This window comes from Gavia stellata, chromosome 4 (genome assembly GCF_030936135.1).
Source record: "Gavia stellata isolate bGavSte3 chromosome 4, bGavSte3.hap2, whole genome shotgun sequence".
Taxonomy (NCBI): Eukaryota; Metazoa; Chordata; class Aves; order Gaviiformes; family Gaviidae; genus Gavia; species Gavia stellata.
Window position 1 is genome coordinate 62,017,943 of NC_082597.1, and position 27,113 is coordinate 62,045,055.

General features: G+C 38.2%; 1 protein-coding gene across 1 annotated transcript; it reads right to left on the minus strand.

Annotated features, from left to right (window-relative positions):
* Positions 1-459: 459 nt before the first annotated feature.
* Positions 460-27,113, minus strand: TXNRD1 (thioredoxin reductase 1). The gene is made up of 14 exons (XM_059816164.1): positions 27,070-27,113; positions 24,730-24,852; positions 21,275-21,347; positions 21,041-21,160; positions 20,097-20,239; positions 19,852-19,967; positions 17,840-18,065; positions 14,979-15,071; positions 13,143-13,219; positions 11,360-11,516; positions 8,305-8,412; positions 6,189-6,284; positions 3,812-3,946; positions 460-587 (listed from the first exon to the last, which is right to left on the minus strand). Exons 2-14 carry the CDS (start codon positions 24,814-24,816, stop codon positions 525-527), a joined length of 1,494 nt encoding a protein of 497 aa, XP_059672147.1. The 5' UTR covers positions 24,817-24,852; positions 27,070-27,113; the 3' UTR covers positions 460-524.

A 27,113-nucleotide genomic window follows, 5' to 3' on the forward strand; every position in this document is an offset into this window, starting at 1 on the left:
CCTCATGATCACATAGGCATGCGAGCTGGTAAAATGCATGCTCATGAGAAGACCTTGCAATTGCTGTATTACAAGCTAGTACACTGAGGCACTATACAATTATCTGAACTTGTGGTAATTTTCTTGAATTCGGAAGTTCTTTGTTCAGGTAAGAAACTAGAGAGGAATAAAACCAAAACAAAACAGTTGTTGTCCAGCTGTGCTAGCAGTTCTTCCATCACTGCCCACCAGACAATGCAGGCTTCAGGCTATGATTTCATGAAAGCATTTGTTAAATGCCCTGCTAGGCAACAGCTCGATAGTCAATATTCCCATTGCGTTGCTAATTGCCAGCCAATCACCACAAGTGACCAACTCCCACAGCGCTCTTCTCCTTAGCATGAGGGAACGCTCTGGTTGAGACCTACACATTTCTGCAGACGACCGAGGATGACTTCTCCCCAAACCTTTCTTCTGAATTGCACAAGTCGGACACTGCGATGAAAGTCAGTCTCTGGCAATAACAAGAATGGGGGTCTTTAACCTCAGCATCCAGCCTGAAGGGTATTTTCACCAGAACGCTTAGTTACAGACAGAGTGGTGAATATCTTAAGGGAAAGAAAAAAAAGACGAATTTTAGTATGGCTAGAATGAATTTTCTCTTCTAGAAGATTAACTTGGGTATAATGCTCAAAACCACAGCCATTTCTTAAAGTAATAAAATAATAATGAAAAACATACATTTAAAATCCTTGCCACTAAATAGCACTCACGCATACAAATACCCTTTGTTCTCTTCATTTACCTTATGGTCTTCCTTTTACAGTGGAGAAGAAAGAATTAAGGAAATCACACAGCTTTCTACCACCTTTTGTCTTAATGCTCCTAAGTTTTTACAGGGGGAACAAGCTAAGCAATAATAAACTCTGGTCTGTACGCCCAATGAATAAGTGTCTTTATGGCTCAAAGATAACGTCTTTGTCAGGAAAGTGAAGTTAACTCAAGGCTACGGCGTTTGGAGAGAACATAAATTTCGCCTCTGTACCTTTCGAGATATTATAGAAATGCGGAACTGATTGCTGATGTAGGTATTATGTCTGGGATTTGTATCCTCTGGACAATAGCTAAGAAACACTTAGTAAACCTAGTTTGAAAAAGTCCAGTATTTACTGCTTTCAAGTCACATTAAAGAAAACATGTTCAAGAATAATTATTGTAAAATAAAAAGGTATCAAAATTAAAGAAGAAAAATTCTACAAAACCTTGTTTAATACTAGAACTTTACTGTGCAAATAATTGCATAGGTATAACAAAGAAAGGAAAAAAGGAAATCAAAACCACTTCTACCTAAATGGTTCAAAGTTGCAATAATTAGCTATCATCAAAGCCATCTCTCAGGAAGAATAAACTTAGCACAGAATAAAGTATATACACATTTCAGTTATGCAAATAACACTGAAGTATCTAAAGATAATGGGGATCTGAAAGCCCTACAGTTCTCAAGTAGAAGCTTTGCTGCATTAAGGCTGCTAGCAGCTCTTCAGAGAACATCAATAAATTATATACCTCTTCCACTTTCTATAAGCACGTAAACCATTAAGCACAAATCAGGAAGACAAACGCATGTCTAATATATGGCAGAAGAACATCAATATATTTAAACTATAGTGCATGGGTTGAGACACGGTTTCTAACTCTTCAGTTCTGATCCACAGACTGACAACATTTATTACTATTTCACTTTGAAAGACAAAGATTAAAAAGCGCAAAGTTTATCTGCTTTCTTCTCAGCCTGATTGCAAGCTCTGGTTGTGTTAGCCAGTTCCAACAGCTGCAGGAACCACACAGGTCCCTAACTCCAGTAAGCCAGCTGGGAGTAATTTGATAATTATTGGAAACATGACAGAACTTGTTTTGACAGAACTTGTTAGTTATTGGAGTGAAGACAAAACCTTAGATCCAATGACTGGAAAGCCATCATTAGCTAACTCGAAGAATCATTCCACCTTTCAGATGACACCTTCTCTTCATCACAGATGCTCGATTATACACACCTGGACTTCAAGCAGTGCAGTACAGTCTAGGCTGAGAGGTAACTCTCTATAAGGCTGAGGTCCTACCAATCTGTGTTCACACTTATTTGTATTTTGCCTTGCAAGAAATTCCATTCAGAGTTCAGGCTTTCTGCAGAATAAAATGCTGCTTAAATAAGAGAACTGAAATCTGGCTCTTAATTTGCAAGCAGTGAGAAATGGGACCCTCAGTCTTTTCAAGTTGAGTAATACCATGTTTCACAGGAGACTCTTTGAGCAATGAATTAGCACTAATGCCAGTGCAGGGTCAAATGCTGACAACTTCAACACCGTCCCTTTCCTGCTCAGATTAGACTTCATTTTCCTCAGTGTTTACATGGGTGCAAGATAAAAATAATGCCGATATTATCCATCATTCTATTCATCCAGATATGCGCAGTCCTCATAAGTTCCAAACAATTTTTAAGCATTTACTTTAATCAAAGAGTACCATCTTGCACTTTGATTTTTGTTTACTGCTGAAGAGATTAAATTAAGTAACAGGCATAAAAAAACCTTTTGAAGACTGGCACTAAAAATGATTGCTGTTCCCTGGAGCTTTTAAATAGTGTATTTCTCCTGAGCCAATTTCTTCCTCCCCCACTCAAACAAATATGATTATCTGAAATTACCTCCCTAAATTATGTCTAATCATCATTCTATTCAGTTTCAATTTTAGCAGCTCAGATGTCCAGAATAAATTATGACTATCATCCTCTCTTCACACTGCATATGCTAATATCCTGCTTGAGTTCACAGGTTTGAATGCCTCACTCAGAGTTCCCCCTCAACAGGGCCCCTGGTAAGATAAGGACCAGCTACACCTCTTCAAGGGCTTCCAAGAACACCATTAGATGATACTTCAGAAAAAAAAACCCAGAATCTGTATTGCGGATGCTTTGAAGATGATTCAGATTGCTAGCAGTCCATTCCATTAATGGAGCTCATATTATATTGCTTATACTGTATCACTTTGGCAACACAAAACAAGAGAAGCGGACTTCACTTCTGCATTCCGCCATCGTGGTGCTATTAAACTTCGTAGCTAACACACGCAGGTAAAAACACAGATTCTGTACAAAGACCTACAAAAGTGATATACAGTTTTTGCACGGATCCTCAGCTCATATAACTGGTCCTAATACTACTAAAATCAGTGGAGCATCTCTGATTTACACCTGAGCGGACCTGTCCCCCACCCACTAGAGAAAATTAAGCTCTTCTTTAAAGAGGAACACCAAGACAAACACAAGAAAAAAATGGTTGTGTGGCCTCACGTACTTCATTTCAAAAGAGAAGACCTAAAGAGTAAAGAAGAGATCTTTAAAAGGGTAGAATTTAATAGAAGTAATTGTCATGTAGCTGGTCCCCTTCCATAGCACCAGTTTATAAGCCTATTTTGAGTACACATATCCAAAAAAATTTAGCTTTGACAACCACTTTAGCAGAAATAGTATGTGAAGCCTTCATAAATGCATCTTTGAGTGGGAGGAAAATTCTATACTTCCCAGTAGAGAGTGCACTGGATTAGGGGAGACCATAAACACTTCACAAATAAACACACTAAAAAAAATAAAATCCCAGATTAAACATAAATGTTAGATTTCTAAGTATTACAGCCAGATAATTTCCTGTCCTTCCCTCCCTCCTACATTCCCCCAAATTCAGACCTCTTTAGTAGAGCTCTGCTATTCAGATTTCCAACATCTTAGCCCAGAATACTACAAAAGCTGAGATATGAGGTGACTTCATATACAAACCTCTGCGCAGACGGGATGAATTCCTATAGTGCTGTCCAACTGTTCTTTTGTCAATCCACATTTAATAGCAGCTGCAAACCCTTGGGTGACTTCTCCAGCATTTGGACCAAGGACATGGAAACCAATGACTCTCTCCTAAAGACCAAAAGAAAGGTAATCAAGTACATGCACAGTCATGCATTCAGTTCTCTTCAGATAATGTGTAAGATTTTCTTACTCAGAGTATATAATTTTATCAGTTCACAAAACACACCACAAATTAATGTAACCACACAAATGTGAACTATCATTAGTACCAACAGATAGGAGATAGTGGGTATAATTTTGTTCTCCCTCCAAAAAGATTTAACTAGGAACTCAAGAATCAGCTTCCTTGCAAAGTTTTGTGCAGGAGTCTTCTGTTTACATTAACAGCATACAAATTTAACACATGCCATGGTGTATGTTTGACTATAGTGTATGTCCAAATTGCAAATATACATTTCAATTTTATTCAGGCAAGCTATTCCACTCATTCCAACAGACTGCTTGCCTAAGTAAAGATAAGCACCTTGCATGAAGGTTTGCAACATCAGGGCCTACACTGGGTGGGCACACGGTGCGTAACTATTGAAGACATTTCAGTTTGATAGTTGCTTACAGGAAAGGGCCACGAGGTAAAGTTCTGGCTAAACAGATGTGGCAAGAAGTGTATTGTAACTAAACTGACGACTATTCTTGCTGCAGTATTCACTATCATTGGGAGAGAATATACCTAGAGACTGGCAAGACAAACTGAAAGACGGCCAGTTGCAAGGACGATACTATTACTTCACACTTATCATACCTATACTACTGTTCAATTGCAAAATACGTCAAACTGCACATATATCCTCAGCAAACACTCAACAGAACAAGTTGTACTGACTTGACCTGCTTTTCTTAAAGAAAAGCTTGCTTCTCTAAGAAAAGCAAGTCCCCTTTGGCAAATGCCAACTGCTGTGGGCTTCAGTGGCTTTCAGAGCATTAATGAGATTTTGCTGAGCATAGATGTAGCCCAGCTGGGTTATCAAAATTTATCAGCTCCTCATACTAAGTATCACATATAAGGGAGTGTGGATACACAGTACACTGAAAGGTTATTTTTCTTTCAGTAAGCCTGAGATTTACCACAGGGTTTATTTAAATAAGAAAAGCTATAATTAGGTAATAACTAAAATGGTACTATCCTTATTTTCCTTTAAAAATATGTACATATGTAAAAATAAAACCATAGTAAAAAAACTGGGGTAACTACAGTCTTAAATAGTTACTGAACAAATTTTTCATCCAGGCTAACTTCCAGTTCTACCTGTAGATGTTTATACACGTTCCCAATTTTCAGGACAGGAAATGGAAACAAATCAATGAAACACTTTAAATCACCATTAAGCCTTTTCATTTTCTTAAGTAACTTTGGATTAGGAACATAACCATGAGTTCCAAAGTAGCTTCCACACCAGTGCAAACTTCTCCAGAAAGAGGAGGTGGGCAAAACCAGACAGGTTTTCAAATTTTACCAAATGGTGATGTGATGCTTAGAAAGACTGCAGTAAGATAAATCTCTGTGTAATGATAAAAGAAAATAGATAAAGTAGATCCAAAATTTTGTTAGGACTGATAACTCCATGCCACTATCTTAACAGGAATACATCTTTACAGCTTATTGTTTTTCATAATAATTCATATTATTAAAAAGAACTAAATTTTTATTAAACAGATGATGATCATTCAGAGGGGGGCATACCAATTCTTTTGACCGATTAGTAACTTTGCTTGTGCTTCAGCAGGTATCGTACATTTCCATAGTCAGGAAGTTTTAACCTAGTCCAAGGATAATCCTGGCATTATCACCCTAAATGAGATCTGGGCAAGATACATTAATCCTGTTAGAATGAGCTCAAGAGTTTTACAGACACGTGGATTTGCAGAGGTTACAAGTTGTGATGGTTTCTGAGTGACTCCAGTTTCAGAGAGAAGAATCTCCCAGAAAAGAATGTCCCAGTTTGGGGAGGGAAGAATAAGATAAACATGTAAGACTGCTAACCATTTTTACATGCATTGATTTGTTCACTTTTCAAAGTTAATGAACAGCCTTAGAGATCTCTACTTCTTATTTTACATATACAAAGTACCACCATATACCAATGGCAACCACAGAAGTTTCTATTTTATTGAGGGCCATTTTTGTATAAACGGAAGTATTGCATCACTATTAATATTTATTAAATTTCAAAAGGTACAAAAAATTAAATTAATTTTTAATTTGTTAAAAATAACCTATTTATAGCTATGGTATCAACAGTTCCTGTAATGAACATATGGCTGCTGTTTTCCCTGGAAGGAAAGATGCACTTACGTTATCTTGAATATTGCAAATTATCTTCGCATAGCATTTGTTGTTGTCTCTGGATGGCACAGTCCATTCCAGTGGCCAGAAATGACTATGGTACACCTGGAAATATAACACAGGTTAAAAAAAAAATAAGGTTGTGGAGTATCACAGCAGAGAGCATGATCTTCCAAAAACTGCCAAGTTATCTTAAATTTGCCTCGTCTACCTCCAAAGGCTAAGCTTTACTACTGACTGCAATTGCTTTTGGAAATCACACATATAAAAACTTTCAACAATTGTGATGCAGCACAAGGATGAACTGTTAACTAATAATTCTTCACTAGCAATCAGCCATGCACATAGAATTTGGAATACTTGAAATCAGGGTGAGACTCTTTCCCCTGATGAACGCCAAAGAAAGAAGCCTCTGCAAAGCAAGCACTAGTGTCATCCAATAATTAAAAAAAAAAAAGAAGCCATAAGTATATTACACTTCCAGGATGCAGTTCACCACGCTCTCACTGAACTAGACAAATACAAGCTTCCCTCATGCAAGGCTGTATGTCTCTGTGTCTACCCAGGATGAAGGCAAAAAATATTTCTCAGAGCAGAAAAAGGGAAGAAATAGCGACAGAGCCTAGGTTTAGGAGAGATGAGGGCATGCTTTTTGCATGCTCTCTTAGATTATGTATCATTGCAAAATGGAAACTACATTTGAAAAAAAAAAAAAACCAAAACCAACCAAACCCACATTCTTCTGCCTGCCCCAGCCAACATCACTGGACAGATTCCTAACTGCAGACAACATTGCTCAACCACCTGTATAGCACGCATTTCAGAAAATGACAGGGTGCTTTGAGGCACAGTTCTTCTACCCAGAACTCTCAACAGCTCCCATTACAAGCTAACCTCAAATTGATTACCATTTGAAAGAAGTTTTTAACTGATCACAATTCCAATTAAAATACGTCCCTTCACAAACTCGGAGAGACAGCTCAATGTTTTTCTATATTAATGGGGTTACAAAGCATTTATAAGCATCGCTATTTGAAATGGAATTTTAACAGGTCTGAATGACAGATGCAACTCAATAATCCTACTGAAGCCAATACAGTGACACGATAGAGAGGTCAGAATAAACTAAATTAGGACTTAGCCACAATACAAATGCTTCTGGATGCATATTTTCAAAAACAGCTTTGAAAATAAAAGTGCATTTTCCACAAAGAAGGGTCCGTTGTTACACACGTAACAGCAAGAATTTGACTCAATAACAAAAATTTGACTGTGTATATACAAACGTTGTGGGGAAAGCAGAATTTAAACCCCTGCCCTGTAGTCAGGTTAACAGTACTTGACACACTGACATTTTAAGTCATATTTACTTCTTTTCTCCACAGTCCAAGTCAAAAAATATAATTGACAAAGCTAAGAGGGAGACAAGTTCTCAACGTTGAGCCACCACTTATCTGCTTATTTCCACAAATAATGTTCCTCAGGTGATCTTTCTGGGACATAAAAGTTCAGTTTATTGTCAGACACCCTCCCCTCATGCTTTCTGTAATGTGGTCTGTACAGTATTTTGTTAAGAACGGCCTTAGGCTCTAAGTGCTTACATATGTCTAATTTCACTCTTGACCAGCAATCCCAGTGAATGAAAAGGGATCACTCACATAAGTAAAATTAAGCACATACCTCCTTGCATAGTCAAAATAAACAGGAAAAATGAGCATAACAACATTTGGCTTTATAAAGTAAAAATCACCATGGCAAGGAATTTGCCACACTGTAGCTACAAAAAGCTCCACTTTGACATTAAAACCAACGTATTGCTTCCAACACATAACCAGCTTTAATTTATCCTGAAGTATTTGCAAACACAAAGAAACCTTTTTTTTTTTTAACCAAATATACCACCTTCAAGACCTGTTTGCCAAAAATAGAACATATTTGCAACTAGAGCTATCAGAATTGGGGATTATTTTTATAACATGTCTAGGTACTGCAAAGGAAGACAAAAATGTACCTAGTCACCTCCTGCCCTTACATAAGAACACAGAATGCTGTTTTAATTGACTCTTAACATTATTTTAAATTACAAATTGGGAACTTAAAATCCAGAAGAAACTAAGGCATTTACCTCAATGTTTTCCTCCCCAAACTTCTCCACCGCAGTCTCTTCAGAATACCCACAGGCTCCATACTCCAAAGGAGTGAATACAGTGGTTGGAACATTCACATAGTCACACTGTGTGGCATTCAAAACAAATTTAAAAAAAAATATTAAAAAAAAAAATAATCACACAACATCGGTAATAAAATCAGCTCAATAGGTAAAAATTCAGGAGTCTGAAATTCAGACAGGAAGAAAAGTTGGATTATGCAGAATTCTGAAAGCTATTTTTTTTTAAATTAAAAAAATTGTTTTAAATTAAACTACAGTTTTGCTGTTGTCCCTCTCAGAGGCGTTAGCTAGAGCAAGACCAGAAAAAACAATTTAAAGCCACACTGACATCAACATGCACAGATTAAAAGGAAGAGGAAATCCAGTGCCCTGTTTTAAAAATGTACCAGATCAAAGGCCTGGTACATTTTCAAAGTAGATAAAAAGTAGACTGTTCAACTGCCTCTAAATGCATGCTATTTTTAGCTGGAAATGCTGCGAAGACACCACCACTATCAAAACCCATCATCTTTTTTAACTACTGTGGCCTAGGCGATGCCAAAGCACCAAAGACATGAACTACAGCTGTTTGCAGGGACAGCTAGAACTAGAGCTGATGCTGTGCGCCTAATCACAGACCATGAGAGACAAAGACTAACCCCTGACTTCATGGAGCTTTACAGTGTTCTAGAGGTTCCCACTCTGGGCAACCTCTGGGCCTGACAACTCTCACTGTAAAGAAGTTTTTTCTTATGTTTAAATGGAATTTTCCTGTGTTTCAGTTTGAATCCATTGCCTCTTGTCCTTGCATTTTATACCACTGAAAAGATTCTGGCTCCGCCTTCTTTGCTCTCTACCATCACGTATAAATACATACTGATATAAGAGCCCCCCAAGCCATCTCTTCTGCAGGGTATAAAAATTCCCAGCTGTCTCAGCCTCTCCTCATGTGCCAGATGCTCCAGTTCCTTAATCATAGTTACGGCCCTTTGCTGAACTTGCCCTGTCTTTCTTATACTGGGAGCCCAAAACTGTACACAAAATCCAAACCTGTCTCAGCAGTGCCAAGCGGAGGGGAAAAGGTCACTTCCCTCCACCTGCTGGCAATGGTCTGCCAGGATGCATCTGCAGGATGCAGCCCAGGATGTCACTGGCAGCCGCCTTTGCCGTGAGGGTACATTGCTGGCTCACAGTCAAGTTGTCCTCCAGATCTCCTAAGGCTTTCTCTGCACAGCTGCTTTCCAGCTGGTGGGTCCCCAGCCTGTGCTGGTGCATGGGGTTACACTTCCCCAGGAACAGGACTTTGCACTTCTCCTTGCTGAACTCTGCGAGATTCCTATCTGCTCATTTCTCCAGCCTGACAAGGTCCCTCTGAGTGACAGCACAAACATTGGGTCCATCAGTTGCTTCCCCCCAGTTTTATATCATCTGCAAACTTGCTGAGGGTGCACTCTGTCTCATCACCCAGATCATTAATCAAGATGTTAAACAGTACTGGTCTGAGTATCCAACCTTGTGGCACACCACTGGTGACCGGCCTCCAGCTGGTCTTTGCAATACTGGTCACAGCCCTTTAAGCCTAGCAGCTCAGCCGGTTTTCAATCCACCTCACTGTCCACTTACCTAGCCTGTACTTCATCAGTTTGTCTATGAGAATATTATAGGAGACAGTGTCAAAAGCCTTTACTAGAGTCAAACAACATCCACTGTTCTCCCCATATCCACCAAATTAGTCATTCTGTCACAGCAGACTAGCAGGCTGGTCAGCTCTATTTAATTTCTATGGATTTCAACTCTAACTAATTTCCTTTGTGACTGGGGATCAACTAAGATGCTGCTTATCATTCTTTCCCCACCTATCCATAATACTTCATTACTTTTCATACAATCACCGTTTCTGGATTTCTTACAAGAGCAATGTAAGCCAGGATCCCATTTAAGTAGTTACTCATTTCTTGGATTCACTGAAAGAGATGATGCTTTCTTTGGCAGCCTAAGGATTTTAATACCTAGAGAGACAGTTATCTGGCATAAAATGTAAATTAAGACATATCCATAGTATTGCAGCAAGAAAATAATTCTGGCTCCAGCTGCAGTTTTCTTAAACTTCACCTGGCTGGTGTAATGACATTATGCACACTAATTCAGGATTCTGTTACCGCAATACCTGCCAACCTAAAATAAACAACTCAATCAAGCTCTAAATCTGACCGACAGCTGAATTTGATATGAATACAGCAGGTTCTGAAAGAGAAAAACCTTTATGCTCATGCCCTATGGTTATGAAGGTGAGACAAGCACCCACATCAATGGTGCTTGGGTAACAGTTCTTTAAAAGCATTCTCCCTTCCTCCTGGTTTAAAGATAAGATGTAAATGAGCACCCGTGCTACTCCTATTTGGACTAGCATAACTTGACTGAAATCTAGAGTTGCAATAGTATGAAATGTAAACACTGAATCGATGAACTCAACATCTCTGATATAAGTACATGCTGACTTATTGGTACATTTGATCTTCCTTTGTGTCTATATTCAATTATAAGCAGAATTAGGTATTACATTGAAAACATATGGATAAGAAGTAAAAAAATTAGTGGAAATAACATTGAAAATGAAGAGCATTACAAACCTCTTTTACACGTTTAGGGACCATAGGTAGGTTTAGTAAACTGCCTATGAATTACAGTTAAAGCACTTAATGGGACAGGAATGACTGCTGACTATTAGGGAAGGTGCTAGAGTTAAAAACAAGTTAAATGATCTCAGTTAATTTTATTATCATTATACTCTGACAGAAAAATAAAACCTCTTAATAGGAAAAAAGAGACTACTGCTTAATTGATAAAGTATTAATTTCACCCGACAGAATTAGCAGAACTTATCTGCAGTAATATCTTTGCAAGGGGAAAATTAAAGTGATCATCAAAGCTAATCCTTAAAAGCCTACTGAGTTTTCCATAAACAAGCAGAGTTGCACTCTGCACTTAGAAGTAGAGCAATGACAGTGTTTTGTGGCAACTGGTTCCTTACCTTACTGGATGCCCCAGCATAAAGCCTTTGAACTAACAATTTTCCTGCCTGGATTGCCACTGGTGTGAGTTCCAGCTTGTCCTGAAGTATATCTCCAACCGCATAAATATATGGCACATTTGTTTGCTCCTCATCGTTGACAGGAATTTTTCCTGTTCTGCAATTTGAATTAACAAGAAAAAAGGTCTAAGTGTTCTGCTGTGAAGACTGGAGGTGTAAATAACCTTGCAGGAATTAGTCCCTTTAGCTTTAAGAGAAAGACATGTATTTGAAGTATGATGGAAAGAAGTCATATTCACAATCTTACCATCTTGTGTAAGAATGTTAAGTAGTGCAAACTTGACCAAAACTACAGGAATTTACACACTGGATAAGGAGGTAGCCTGTGAAGTTGCAATTCTTCGGTGAGGCATAAATCCTCTCCTCAAACACCCTCTACTACCAGCTGAGCTGTGTACTGGCAACCTTGAGGAATGACAGGACGAGATATTCTCCCACTCAAGCTGTAGGACAAAAGAATTTCTCCGCTACTGAAATTCCAGTCCAGTGGCTGAAGCAGTTTCTATAAATTTACCCTTCACAGTTCTACACAGAGACAGGTGATGCTGTTAGACACCCTACTTAAGGGACAGCCAGCAAGCTGTACTAAGCTAATGGAAGTTTTTAATTATTAATATTTCCTACTTCATTAATAAATGAGATAGTGCAGTAATCACTGCAGGAAACACATGTAACAGGGAAACCTAATCAAACAGGCGCAGAAACAGTCACACAGTTACTGGAGGTACCAGCAGCAATTCCCGTATTAAAATCCAACTTCCTCAATTTTGCTCTTGTTAACAAACATACAGTTTATGCTAATAATTTTATAGTTCATTCTATTAAGCTAGTAATAGGTGCCCTGATGGCAGAAAGATATGTACTGTTCTAAACATGGGTCTGCCAATTTTGAGTGGACCAAAATTTCCACTTATTTAGAACATCGCAACAGTTCCCTTCAGCAACATCAGTCACAGTGTTCATATATAAGCTGCCCTCTGCACTGTTTCTCCATAGACTACCAAGTCAAGTTCACGTCCTGTATCTTTTCTTCAAAGGGAAGATCGTCTAGGCTCCACATACCTAGAAGATATTTTAGTTACCAATACTGAAAATGTTACCAATAGCTCCACTCCCTGGTGCAACAACCTCACTACATTAAACACGAAATGTTCCTCTACAGGACACAGATTGTGCCCAAGGGTTGCTCTAAGGCAAGAAATAAACTCCTCCGAAACCTAAAACACATCACCAACTCCAACTGTGAGTTTAACGAATGCTACTTTGATCTTGTATTTCAAAATAAACATGTAGTAGCATTTACATTAAAAATGTAAACAAAACCCACCACACTAAAAGCCTGTATGAACAAACAGATCTCTGCCCCAAGAGGTGGTAGAGATAAAAACAAGCAGATGAGAATAAGAAAGTACAAGAAACAACTGACAGATCCTAGAAAGCCCAGTCACTGGAAGAAGCTGAGACTGACCTGCGAACCTAGACAGAATGGAACAGACACTTTTGACGCCCAGCATTTAGGAACGGAAATTTCAGTATCAAAAAAGCAGATGTGGCACTACTATGGGAGAAAATGCAGTTATCTGCTACATAGTCCCCTACCCAAGTGTACGCAAACAGGAAACAAATTTTTCCTCAAAGCTTTTGAATGTCTATGCATCACTACCATTCCAACAGCAAATGACACAAGCTCAGTAGTCAGTGGTATACAGACAGCTGTCCTTACTTTTCATTGATCTTCACTCCAACTTTGTCCAAACCAATTTTTCTTGTGCATGCATCTCTTCCGATTGCTAGCAACACCTGCAAAACAGCAATGCATGTTACTGATTTTTTAAAACCTCAAAAGTGCATTTGCATGTGGCTATCTATTATTTTCATTATATACTAAGGATTAGTATCTAAGGCTTGGTCACATTAAGATGAATATGTTTGTTACCCATTGTACATTCACAGAGTTCAAGACAAGCCACACCACCACCATGACCCCACAATACTAGGTTTTAATGATGAGATTAAATACAGCCAAATAGCTTTCCCTGGAGAAATACCCCAAGAGTATTCTAAACAAATTGGTTAGGGTCAGATTCTTTATTTCCTCTCACTTTTATACCAAAGTGTTATACCATATCCCTACCAGAGCAGGTGACCACACAATGCTCTGTAAGGAAAGGGCCCTTTAGGAAGGAAACTCAGATGCTTATGTAAATAAAAAGACCATAAAATAATCATTGTTTTGATCAGAAAATACCATTTACCCATATAGGCTCTCAGCCAAGTCACAGACAAAGAATATTATTTGTTGAATATTATTTGTTTGAACATTCATTCAGAATGATGGACAGACCAGGCCAAATTCTTACCCATTCTACCAACTTGGCTACCTTAACAAGCAAAACAAGTTCCAGCCTATACTATCACAAGGAAAAGTGCTATGTGCTTTGCAGTCTTGGCCAACTGCCCAGGTAACTACACAATGCTTCTCATATGAAAACTAAGAACTGTGCTGAAGGAATCTGAGATCTGCTTCAAGTCTTTTAGATGACTAAGCATGCCAGATCTTCAGAGCTGAAGGTCTTAAAATGCATCACACACAGCTAATAGCTTCTATGAGGAGTGACAGCATTTTGGTGAAAGATGTAGTAGCAATAAGAAATCAGAAGTTTCCTTAATGAAAAGATGACACTGATTTGCTAGCTAAAAAGCTTTCACTACTATGGACCAGGAAAAATAGTATTACAACACTGTGCAACAGCACTGTTATTATTGTTAAACTTTCTCATAATATTAGCACTCATATGCACTGAAGCATGTCCTTGTTACGGGATGACTGATGCACTACACAGGTAAATGAGGTCACTGGCACACAATATTTCCAGACTAAAATCTCAGGCTACCAAATGCTTGTCTTTAGACATTCTGTGTAGTTCCAAATACTTTATTCACAACTTCTTTTTTTTTCCTGTCAGCATCAAGGCCTAAGAAAATGCGTGGGGTGAGGGGTGATGGAAACAATCAATCAAACATGAAATGGCATACCTGCACACTGCAATTTTACTGTTTTAAGTGTGTAATGAAGTTCCCTGACTGACTTGCCACAGGGCGTTAGTTGTTTTTTTGACGATGCTGCATCAACAGGTTTTGAAAATACATGACACCTGTTTGTTTAGCTCTTGCACAGACCATTGTTTTGTGCTAACTCCAGAACAGCATGCTTTAATTACTATGAAAGTTATTATAAATCATTACTTATAGTTTATGACAAATATCCCACTGGGGAAAAATCCTGCAACTGATTCCACATGACCCGGTTCATCTACATCCCTAAGCTAAAAAACAGGTTTCAAAAGTACTCAAGTGATCTGGTAAGGCACACAGACCCACACCCATGGATTCTGGGACTTTTGTCACATTAATTACCTGTTGATTGTGTGCAATTAGCATATTGTAATGATTAAAAATATTTTTAAAAAATCTAAACTATGGATAAAGACACCCCACAAAATCTTAACATTAAATGGAAGGCTATTTCACATTCTTTATACGTATGGACAGGACTCACAGTATTGTATTCCCCTTCAATTATTTGGTTCCCCTTTGTGGACTTGGCTGTAACTTTCAATCTTCCAGGAGTTCCTTCCTCAATCTGCTCAACCTACAACATTAGGAAAAAAAACCCAGAACAGTTTAGTTTCAAATAAAGACATGCAAATGTATCTTTGTCCCACCACATATTTTATAATTGAAAATGAGTGTTCGACCATGATCTAAAATTCAAGCATTCATTCTAAAGGTATTTTCACCTTTCTCTAGATTTGTGATACTACTTGCATGCTTAAACATTTTATCTGCATGCATTTATTCTTATGACCCACACAATGAGACCTTGTTTCTGTTTATAAAAGTTGATCGATAGCTAAGTTCTTGTCCAAGCACACCATGTGAAGTGCTAGTATCAACTGGGGACAGAGGAGGTGAGGAGGAAGGGAACTCTTGCAACACCTGGAAACAGCATCAGACATCTACTTCAACCACACCTTGAGGACCATCGTGCCTTCAACCCACAGGAAGCCACAGTCACAGCCCAGCCCTCAGCAGTACAGGCCTTTGCCCTATTCGAATGCTGTTAGTCCAACATGTAAAGCTGCCATAGCCTTGCAGGAGAGGGCAGCAGCTGGCTCTAAATGGCTGAAAAAACACCTTTTTTTTTTTTTTTTTAAGAAAAAAAACCTCTTCAGAGTTCCCCAGAGTCAGCTGAAACAAATATTCCTAGATTTAGCTACGGATCCAGCTGCACACTCTCCTTCAAGTAATGCAGCAGGTTACTGCCTAGTCCAGCGAAGCAAAGCGAGGGGAAAAAAAAAAGTAAAGGTGAATCTTTTTGCAACTGTGCTCTTTGTTCAGAGTAATAAAAAATAAAGGTTTGTTTAAAACAAAACAAAACCCCAAATCCCGAAATACTCTCCCTTGCACACCACCTCTCCATATACAAGAAAAAAAAGGCAGGAAGAGCAACACCACTGGCTTTTTTTCCAAACACTCGTTTTTCCTCTGATAAATAAATCAACTAAACAAGTAAATGGACTTTGAAGCTAGATAGGTGGATTCTCTTTTGTCCTCACTAATATTCACTGTACTGTGAGGAAAGGACTGGATATCCTCAGCTACAGTCCTCTCCTTACTCTCCCAGGAATGGCAAGGTGCCCAGCTGCTTCCCATGACTGGCTGTACATACAAGAGACATGTACATGTGCAACACTTAATTCTGGGAAATTTTTAGTGTTCATTCTACAGAAGAAAAAGTACTTTGCAACAGCTGCCCTAGTCCCTACTTCATATTCAGTATTTGAAGACAGAAAAAGCAAAATTTCTGATTAAGTTCTCTTCCCCTTTTTTATTTTAAAAAACCTAAACCTTCTTTGCCATCCTTTAAAGGATCACTGTGTTAAACTGCTCCTATTCGAAGACAGCATTATTTATAATAATTCATCTTCTGTCTTCAAACATCCCAACAAAGGGTTTTAATAAGCACAACATGCATAACTTCAAAAAACAGTGTTTGAAAGAGATGAGAAGACCTGCTAAAAACATACACAGCAATTTAAGTTTAAGGATATGCTCAACTGAAAACAGGGACTAATATTTTATTCCCATTGAAATCAAAGACATGTAGTGAAGGGGCAGAGTAAAATACACAAAAGTGCATTTTGTGACTAGGGTGATGGACTCCTCTTTGCAGGATGCATTTGGAGAAGACCACTCACTATTTAGTTGAAATTATCTGTTTCTTCTAAGATCAACTTCCTCCTTTCACATCCCACAGAAAAGCCAACAAAAAGCTACATCTGAAACAAAAGCTAGATAATCATCCCTGCTTTTCATACAACATGAGATTTCTACAACACAAACAAGCATAAAAACCAAAGTTCCTTGAAACATCCCACTTTGACTTCTCACAGCGAATCTCTTACACTCTGCAAGAGAGGGTCAGATCTACAGTGTGGTAACTGGCAACAGCATTTTTTAAGCTACTCTTGGTATTGCCAAGGGTGAAAATGAACAGTCTTCACTCAATTTAATGCTTTAATCCCCAAAATGTTAAACTCGGTAACACGCTGGCTTAACACCAAATTGAAAATTGCTTAATACATTATTTCCTATTTCATAATAATTAAGCATTAACTATTGTGAAAAAAACTGTTAAAAAAATACTGTTAGCACCCTCTGAAGTCTTTGATAAGGCAATTTTACATTAGAAAAGCTCCAGAGCTTATCTAATTTGCTTTTCAACCTGAATTTCCCTATACATGTACATAACTAGCTGCACCAGTACTCCTACTGAATTAAAAGAAAATTGAGCAAGTATTTAAGGACTCTGCCAAGCAAAGGATATAGATGGATACTTATAAAACCCATTTACTTTTCGGGATAGTCCACTGGCCCTGGTCACATAAGCAGTATTTGCTGGCTGAGAATTTGAGAACTGGTGATGGAAAATATGAATATTTGTGATACACTGGCCCTGGTATTACAGGAAATTATATATCTGTTTAATTATGAGCCTGCAAGAAGTTTCACAGATTTCAGGACAACTGCTGAATTTAAGTATATTCAACATTTGCAAGACCAGGATGAGCAGGAGTAATGACATTTTTCATGCAACATATACTAACCCATCTAATTCTGATAAAAACAATGAATTCTGGAATCACACAAAATTTTACTACTAAGACTAAGTTGTACCTTTCAATTACATAAGATTCATGGACTTACTCGGTTTAAAACAAAAATTAACCCATACTATATTATAGCAGATCCTGTATTGCAAATTCAAGTTCTGTATTCACTAAAATAATTTACATCTTAAAACATTATGATAGGTATATTGCAACCAACTGTAGTCATATATCACTTTGAGCCTACCTTGATCGGCACAAACTCCCTAATAAAGTTGATTCCATGTTCTTCCATATATTCACCAATTTTGTTTGCAATATCCTGGTCAAATCCTCTTAAGAGAATGGATCTCACCATTACAGTGACATCTAATCCAAGACCTGCAAGAAATCCTGCACATTCCAAGGCAACATAGGAAGCTCCAACTACCAGGGTTTTCCCTGGACAGTAAGGCAGAGAGAAAAGATCATCACTGGTAAAAACAGAGGGGAAAAAAGAGAAGAAAGTTAGAAACAACCAGGAGAATGTATTGTGTTGTATATTTATCTAACTACTTCTGTAAGACTAGGACTTTATTCCTCTTCCTCCTCACTAAAAAAACCCAACAACTTAATTTTTTGGAAATTCAGCTGGAATACAAGATCAGTACATGACGGATTAAAAAGTTCTAATTAGGAGTACAAACAAAAAAAGAGTATCAAAATTCTGAATCACCACAAAAATTTTGAGGGTTTTTTCTTTAGAGAAACTTATGACAAATTGTTAAAAAAAGGTAAGGGTTTTTTTTTCTCTGAATCTTGCTTCAGATATTTTGCTGCAAATTTTAGCTCATGAGAGCTGAAAGGAAGAGGAAGGGGTTCAGCTTTAAGATAAAAATACCATCTTCACTTCTTTGAAGACTTATCCTTTTGCTAAAGCGTTACACACGGTGCCAAATATACACAGACAATAAAACAAATTAATGCAAACCACAGTAACAGGCAGAGATAGAAGTATGAAATTATGGAAAACATGTTTATTTGCCTGCTTTCCATTTCTTTCAACTGCTTCATCAAGCTGCATCAGTTCTACTACACTTTGGGCCTAGACTATAAAAACCAGGGCTTCTCAAGGAAGCAGGAAGGCATCGTGCTGGCTCAGCAGAGACATAGGCAGAGTTTGGCAATGCAATTCTCCAAACATGTAAATCTAAAATAAGTGTCTCTCTCTCAGCCAACAACTGCAAAGGCTAAACAAAGATGCTCTCTGCAAATGTTGTGGTAGAATAAAATGTGATTGTGTAACTAAAGGCTACATCATAGTTCCTATCCCCCAGGGAACCCAGTGAAGATTACACAGACACCCTCAATCTGGTAGCCTTTAACTCTGGCATTCCTGACTCTTCCACTTTAATGTTATTTTAAAGCACCATTTTACAGGCTGTATTATCTGTTACCTTTAGTTTCACTACTACTTCTTAAAAGGGAAACATACAACGTCGTGTTTTGGTTTCACCGGGATTATGCCAGTTATTTATTTCCTTGCTATAGGTTTGCAAGCCTGTAATTCCAACCTCTTGTTTCTACATTAAGTAACTTAAAAGTTACTCTGATATGAAAACACATTTCATCTGCATATCACCTTTTTTTTTGTCAAAATTCTGCTAGAATTGCTTGGTCTTATCAATTAAGCAGACATTTGAAACTGTTTTTTCTCAAAAGTTGCATTAACTTCACTGAGTAGCTGGAAAAAAAATTGGGTTGAGTTTCAAGAGTGCCCCAATGCATGAAGACAGATACATTTCTACTGGCTTCACAACATCAACTGCTTTGCAACTCCCACTTTCCTTGATATTTGAGCAGGGAGGTTTCTTCCAAGCAGACTGTGCTCTTCATTACCAGTAAAACCTCACTATGTGAAGTGAAAAACCATAAGGAATAGAGAGGAAACGGGTGTACTGGTAACAGGCAGAGCTGATGAATTAATTTTATGATGGACACACGCATGGTTTATGGTATTCTCAGTTACTGCTGTTATCAGTCAGAAACAGAACCATCCTAGGCAGCCACCCACAGTCCTGTGGTGTCTACTAAACACCAATGTTTTTGGTACCTTAAAAACTGCCTATAGCTATCCTTGTGCACTTACCTTCCCCTAACAAAAAGTTACATAGGAAAGAAAACCAGCAACCAAGCAGCCCTGCTCATGCTTCACCACTTTCTCTTAAAGGTGAAGCATTTACACATGGTGAATGACTTCATATTCCTCGCTGTTTTTACCTGCTAATGCAGTATTCCTTGTCTCCAGGTATACCGAGGTAGCGTGGTCGTTCACCAGTGGCAATGAGAAATCTCTCAGCTGTGTACAGTTTCTCAACTCCTCTTTTATTTGTTGCCTGTGGACAAAGTATTAGTCCAAAGTGAGTACTCCACAGTCCTACCAAGGGAAAAATTATTCTAATTTGAAAAGCATCTCTATTCAGAAAGTACTATAGGAAGACCCAGCAAACATGGCTAGGGAGTACCTTAACTGTGTGTGGCCCAACAAATTCTCCGTATGCATTCTCATATGTGACTTTCTTCTCTCTCAGTGCAACCCGATAGCCCCAGTTCAGTGAACCAATGTAATTCTGAACAGATTCTGTCATAGTCATCCAGTTGTGTCTGACTGTTAGAAACAAAAGAAAACAGTTCATCTTTCAGTCTGTGAGTTCTGCTTTTGCCATAGCCAACCTTGTGTTCTCAGACAGATTTTTTTCATGACCCAGTCACCTTTGTCTTATTCCTTTTTTATTCCAGCATAACTCTACTGAAATTCAAAGAATTACATCAGCGTAGACAACGCAAGAGGTTACAGTAGAACAGATAAGACTTAAAACATGGAAAATTTAGGCTTACTGCATTATCAATAGTTTTCTACAGACACATGGTGTGAGCAGGTGACATTGCTCAACAAATTAAGACTATGCTTCTCTGAGAGGTGCCTCTGCATGTTCCCCGCTACATGATTACACCCTAAAAAAAATCCCATTCCTATAACCATGCACATTAGAGCTAATATAAAGTAAAATTCATGTTCTTATATAGAGGTGACAGAGACTGAGGGAAAGGAAATCCTTGCCTGCAATTTTGAGTAAGTTTCTAACAGGGGACATTCTAGGGTATTCCCCTCACATGTTGTGTTACATTCAGAAATGGAGTAATACCTTATTGTTTTTATTCACACAGCGATCTTATCAAATACTAACGTGATCAGAAGCTATTAATAAATAGATCAAACGCTGCAAGGCAATAAGCTCCATGGCTTTAGATTTGAACGCACTTGAGTTTATGTGTAATCTCTCCTAAGTTGCCTCACATTGTTAAAGCCAGCATACGCTTAAGCGCAACAAGCACATGATTGGGAAAAGAACCTATGGATTTTCAGCACAAATGAGAAAACTGCAAAAAAAAAGTTCTCTTTCTTTACCTTCTTCTGTAAACTGCCATCCAAATTTGCGTGAATCTTGCAAGGCTTGTCCCAGTAAAGCTGCCTGGTGCATCAATTTTTTAGGTATACAGCCCACATTTACACATGTTCCTCCAAGACCTGAGAGGAAGGAACAGAATGTGTTTTTCATATCAGTGCGGCAGATCTCAAAGGAGGATCAGAGTCCCTGAGTAAAGCTCCTTTATAACAGGTTTGCAATGAAGAGAAATTTACCCCATGAGTTTCCCAGAGGTGTAGGCGTGACAAAGTCCAGCACCATCACTTTCTTTTCATATTTGGCAGCCTCCTGCAAGGTAAATTAAATAAGAGACATATCTAAATATTAGAGGTTAAATTTGGAGTGGATGATAACATCATGCATTGCTGAAAAGCTTTGTGACTTTTAAATAAGTAATAATGAATGATTTGCAAGGGAACAGCCAGACAGTCATTAATCTTCTGAATTAATCTGTGCACTCAGTAGGAAAAAACGATGAAGGGAAAAAGAATAGGCATTCATCCTGCTACACAACAGCACGGCACCACTTGATACACAGAAGACTCTGTGAGTCAAACCTCCTCTTCTTCCTCCGTTCTGTCAGTTTGTTCATACTATTTCCCAACATGCCATTTACTTTTAACATATTTAACAAATTCTTCATTAATCCAGTTTTCCCTTCAAAGATGGTTTCTTAAACATTTGTTTGAAACCACATCACACAATGACATAAGCAGTCACGTGGCCAAGTATTACACCTGTGCTTATCCAATCTTTTTCCTTGTAGTAGAAGGGAACACTCAATTTTGAGTACCATCTGCAGTTGTCAGGATCAGCTCTTGCTCTTAGTCAACCTGTGGCAAGTTGACTTGACTGTCAGGATGTGCAGATGTTATTCAGACTAGAAAAGTGCTTTATTTCATGATATTTCCCCTGAGAAGTTTCATTAGCAAATCTACAATCGATGTGTGTAAGTGATACTGAGAACCGGAATTTCTATACTGATTCCATTGTTCCCTTTGTGCTTTTTAAGAAAAAGGCGAAAATCGATGGCGATAACTGGTAGCAGAGAAAAACACTTAAGCAAGCACCACATAGCTGAGAAACAACAACAACAGATTCCCTCATGAGATTCAGCAAAATAACTTTGATACTTGGAGTAACCACAGCTGTGCTGCATCACATGATGAGCTTTTAGACATGTAAGCAATAACAACTCTAGGCACAGGATATTACCCTAAGGCCTTGGGTTTGGTTTGGGAGGAGCTGGACAGCCTTCAGCATTATGTTACCAGTAATACTTGTTAATCCAAATAGCTGACAATCAGAATTTTAATTTTAAATGTATTTTCCTTCATGCAAAATACAAACCATATTTCAAACAATGCAGGCTGTAGACACCTTTGGAAAATATTAATATATTGGATTTCTGCTTCTGAGAAAGGTCAATGTTAGCCAAGAAGCTACTTTCTATCCGTTATTAGCACCTCTAAGAAAGTTTCTCAGAAAGGTGCTTAGGGACTGAGATGTGTTATTAATGCTCCTTTATAGTGACAACTCTTATACACAGCTCAAAAGAGCTTTACTAGTGTTAGCTAACTAGAATGCATGGATTCCCAAGCTTACACTCAGCTATACGCTCCCATAATACAGCACAGCATTGTTTTGCTACCTCGGCAGAGATCACAAACAGATATAACCATTTCTGCAGAGTGATATGCCCACAGTAACAAAACCTGCCCTGTAGGCTTTCAAACCTTATTGGGTTCAGTGCAGTGCTGCATGAACACAAGGTTGCTTAAGGCTGGAGCTGTTCTGTGGCCTGGCACTTTGGTCTGGGTCTGCGGTTGGGTTGCACAGAGTCAGCTTGGCAGCGTTTGCACTCACTGTGGAGACATGCCTCCAAATTAACAAGCTCTGAGCAGAATAGAGAGAGGAAAAGGAAGACGTGCACACAAAGCTGGATGTGTCATAGCGAAAAACACACATTTATCAACCTAGTTAAACTGCTGCAAATCTGAGTGTAGATATCTGGAACTTGGTACAAGAGCTGTATAGTTGGGGTTTTTCCCTTTTGTTTTGCTTTTTAAAGCACCGTATGTTAATTAACTAAAAAAATTTCAATAATCTAAATCAGAAGTTTATGCATGTAAAACAGTTTCACTTGAACTTCGTGACACTGATTTGAAATACACACATTACTACTGACAGTGGTGTTGACTGTATTGATCCTCCATCTTCCGCTCTACTCTACAATCACTTGAGAACACTAAGAAGCAATATACTTCATATACTAAGTTGAAGGAATAAGGCAATTTATCTTCCTAGCTACACACCTTTTCTGTCCCACAGCTGAAAAATGATGCAATAACCATCACTGCTGTAGCTTCACAACCTAGCGTATGAATATAACAAAGCAGAGCAGTCTCCATATGGAAATTTCAACAGATGGTTTTTTATTACTGCAAACTGGTTTTGCATTACTGCAAGCTCCCTTTTACTCATTTCTCTCTTCTGTCCTAAAACATCCCCATCCTCTGAAAACCAGTTTCTGCTTCTCTTTGTGGGTTCTAAGAATTTTTATAGATCTTATCTTCCATCCTACCCCATGACAATAGTGCCCCTATCGATGGGAAAGCAGTAAACTACCAAAATAGATTATGAACATATGGAACGTTACAATCCACCGCTCAGCACTGCACTCTTTCACTATAACAGAAGTTCTTCTAAGGGACCAAGGTTTAGCGTGAATCCAATGCTATGCCAAAATATTTTCTCCTCATTTTCTTTCACTCCCCAATGACCTCCTTCACTTCTTGAGAACAAAAGAAATGCCTCCCATCTGGAGGAATAATCCAGCTCCAGGTCTTGAGCAATGAAATAGTTTTATTTCTAGGAATGCTCAATTCACTTCTAAATAATTAATTCTACCACAGCAAGAAGCAGCAAAACATGCCTAACTACCGATGAAAAGGAGAGTTACTGACTTACACTAAATTTCAGCAAGTTTCAAATATTTGGGATAATGACAACTCTAAGAGCTGGTATATTCTGCATCACTGTGGATTCTTTTAATTAATTCTAGATATGCTTCTAAAAGCAGTATCTTAACCAAAATTCATAAATTATTTGGCTACACGCAGGAAGCACCAGATCCTAGAAATGAAGGACGAGATCCTAACTCCACTTAATTATAGGCAAAATCTCCATTTATTCAACTATATAAGCTCACAAATCACAAAATCTCCCCCATTGTTAAGACTTAAAACAACATACATGATTATTTCTGAATGGATATTACTTTCAGATAAAACTAGAAACATCCTGATGTTAATTTTCAATAGTTTCAAAAACTTTTTCAACTATGAGTTGAATTTTAATTCAACTACTAATAAACACTGTTGAGATATCTACCTGCTGTTTTCCAACAGAATCATCTCCCATTAGGGGGGGATACAGAGGAACCAAGTTTCATTCTATTAAGAAGTATATCATGACATTTTTATGTTTTTCTTCTTCAGAACATAAGGAAAAGAATATTGTGTAACTGGGGCTAACCTCAAAAGAAATCCCACTGATCAGGCAGAAATGTTACGCCCCTACAGTGTTAAAGATACCCAGCTCCAAGATGTTGAGGATGGCACCCGCCTACTTACAAGGAAAGTATAAATCTGTATTTTCCCTCTCATACCTTGGCAGCTGCCAGACCACCTGAGCCCCCACCAATGACAATGAGATCATAGTCATAGGAATGCAGCACCGGCATATGCCCATTCATTTCCAGCAGTTTCTGAGGTTTGCCTTCGTTATGTGCCTGAACAGAGTAAACAAAAAGGATTAGAGAACATTTAAACATTACCCATAGTGCTCAAAAATTAGTATTTTCAGCAGCAAATATTGTAATAAGGGAACGTAAATGCATCTGGATTTTCTGAGCTCTGCTTTTAATTAGCTTTTGAAAATGTCATCTTCTTGATCTATCCTTGAATAGCTCAGTACCTATTAGATATTGAACTATGATTTTTCTTGTTCGTTGAAGCCCTGGGTTTCCTTGTAGAGCCTAGTTTTCCACATCAACGCCGTTCCAGTGCCTCCTCATACTGTGTACTCCAGGATGAGATACATACCTGCTGACGCAGGCATTCCATTAATTTCTTTTATTCTTTTCATCTGCCCTGGACTTCCTAATTACTGTTTTTCCCCTCCTCCTGCATATATTAGTAGGAAAATGCAACAACCATATACAACATTGTAATAATCTGCAATTACCAGCCTTACCAACCGAATGAACAGAACTGATCGAAGAAAACAATTTCTGCGAACAACGTTTTTGTAACATGCCTGTGTTTATTTTTTCTTTGGTTTAGCATTGTAACTAACTTTGGAGTCAAATGGATCAAGTGTGATCACTACAGTTTCACGAGAGATTCGGGGGTTTTTGATGAGATTACTACTACCACAGAAAAACAACCCTTAGGTCCTAAAGTGTATTTTGATAGCTGTATGCCACAAAGAACATTGCATTATCTTCATATACTCTTTCTAAAATGAGCCTTTGGAACTTTGCGAATTAGGTACAATCTATCAGTGCTTCAGACCTTCGAGCCTTTGGAGTTGCTGGCAACAAGATCTGAAGTTAGTAAACATCAGGCTCCTCAGCTGATGTAAATCAGTGAGTATCAACTAAAGTCATGATAAAACTTTTAAGACTAAAAAAGTAAATAAAGAAACCCATACTTAATCACTTTACAAATCTACTCGCTTTTATTCGAGTGTTTCTACCTGCTTAACTAGGCAGTTGAATCAGTACTACTGGTATAGTCATGGTAAATAAAAGGAAAGGAAAAATCCAAAGAAGTTTCCCCTCTCTTTTCATCTTAATTTTGTTTTTCATTAAGCAGCCCTTTGTGCTCAAACCATTCTACTGTCACCTCCCTCTGGGGTTAGATTATTCCCTCTCTGTAAGTATAACTGTGTCTACCCTGGCAACTGCTGCCAGTGCAGCCATATCACTGACAAAAATCCCCTATCCCTCCAGCAAATTACACAGCAACGTCAGCAGAAATTCAGACTGTGCATCTGCCTGTAGAAAGTTACATTTCAGTAGTCTTTCATAACCCTGGGTAGCATGTTAACAGTAGAAACAAAACCTAGAAAACATCCGTGGCTGTTGTGAAGACATCCAAAAATACCTCGTCTTCCTTCCTCTTCTCTTCCCACTCTGCCACCCCAATTTATAACCCTGTCACCAAATCTAGTTTGCACTCAGTTCCCCTTTTTTCTATTTTTCTAACATGGCCATTGGCCAGACTCAAACTTCATTCTGCAATCAGAGTAAGTGTGAAAAAGGAGCATATATTGTATTACGGTATGCAGTTTCACTTTATTCGTATGTAGGGACATAAAACAGAGAAAGTGCGCCATTCTTTTCCAAAGCACATCATCTTGTTTGCTCAGTGGCAACAGAATGATGTGAAGCTTAAGGGCAGACTCAGACTAACTCCCACACAATCATCAGACCCAACTACCAAGAACAGTATCTCTTTGATGCATATAGAGTATAAAGAAACCACAATACCTACTCATGAAGTTTGTTTAGAACACTACTTACATCATGCTACTTTTTTTTTCTTTAAAAAAAATGCTTTATATTTTCACATGTGTGAAGAAACTTCAGCTTTTATTCCATCAATGGTTCCCTACTGTCACATTCATTTTTCATCAGTTCTTCGCAATCATTCTTCATGAAAACATATTAAAAGTTTTGGTCAGACAAAGTAGATTATGACCTTCCCCTCTGAAAACATCTCCTAGAACCCTGCCGCAAAGCAGCCAGGATCTTGTCAAGCGCTGCTTCCCATTTACCAAGGGAACTTGTTCATGACCACAAATCAGGACTGTGATCCCATCCAGAGAATAGATCTCCTCTGTCCTTCTCCCAAGAACTAGAATTTTTAAAAGAAAGCCTACATTCGTATGATTTTTCAATGTCAAAACTAAATTATAGAGTTTAAAATGTATCTCCCCCTACCTTTAAAGTTTTCTCATGATCTCCTATTTGCTTCTCCTGTACAA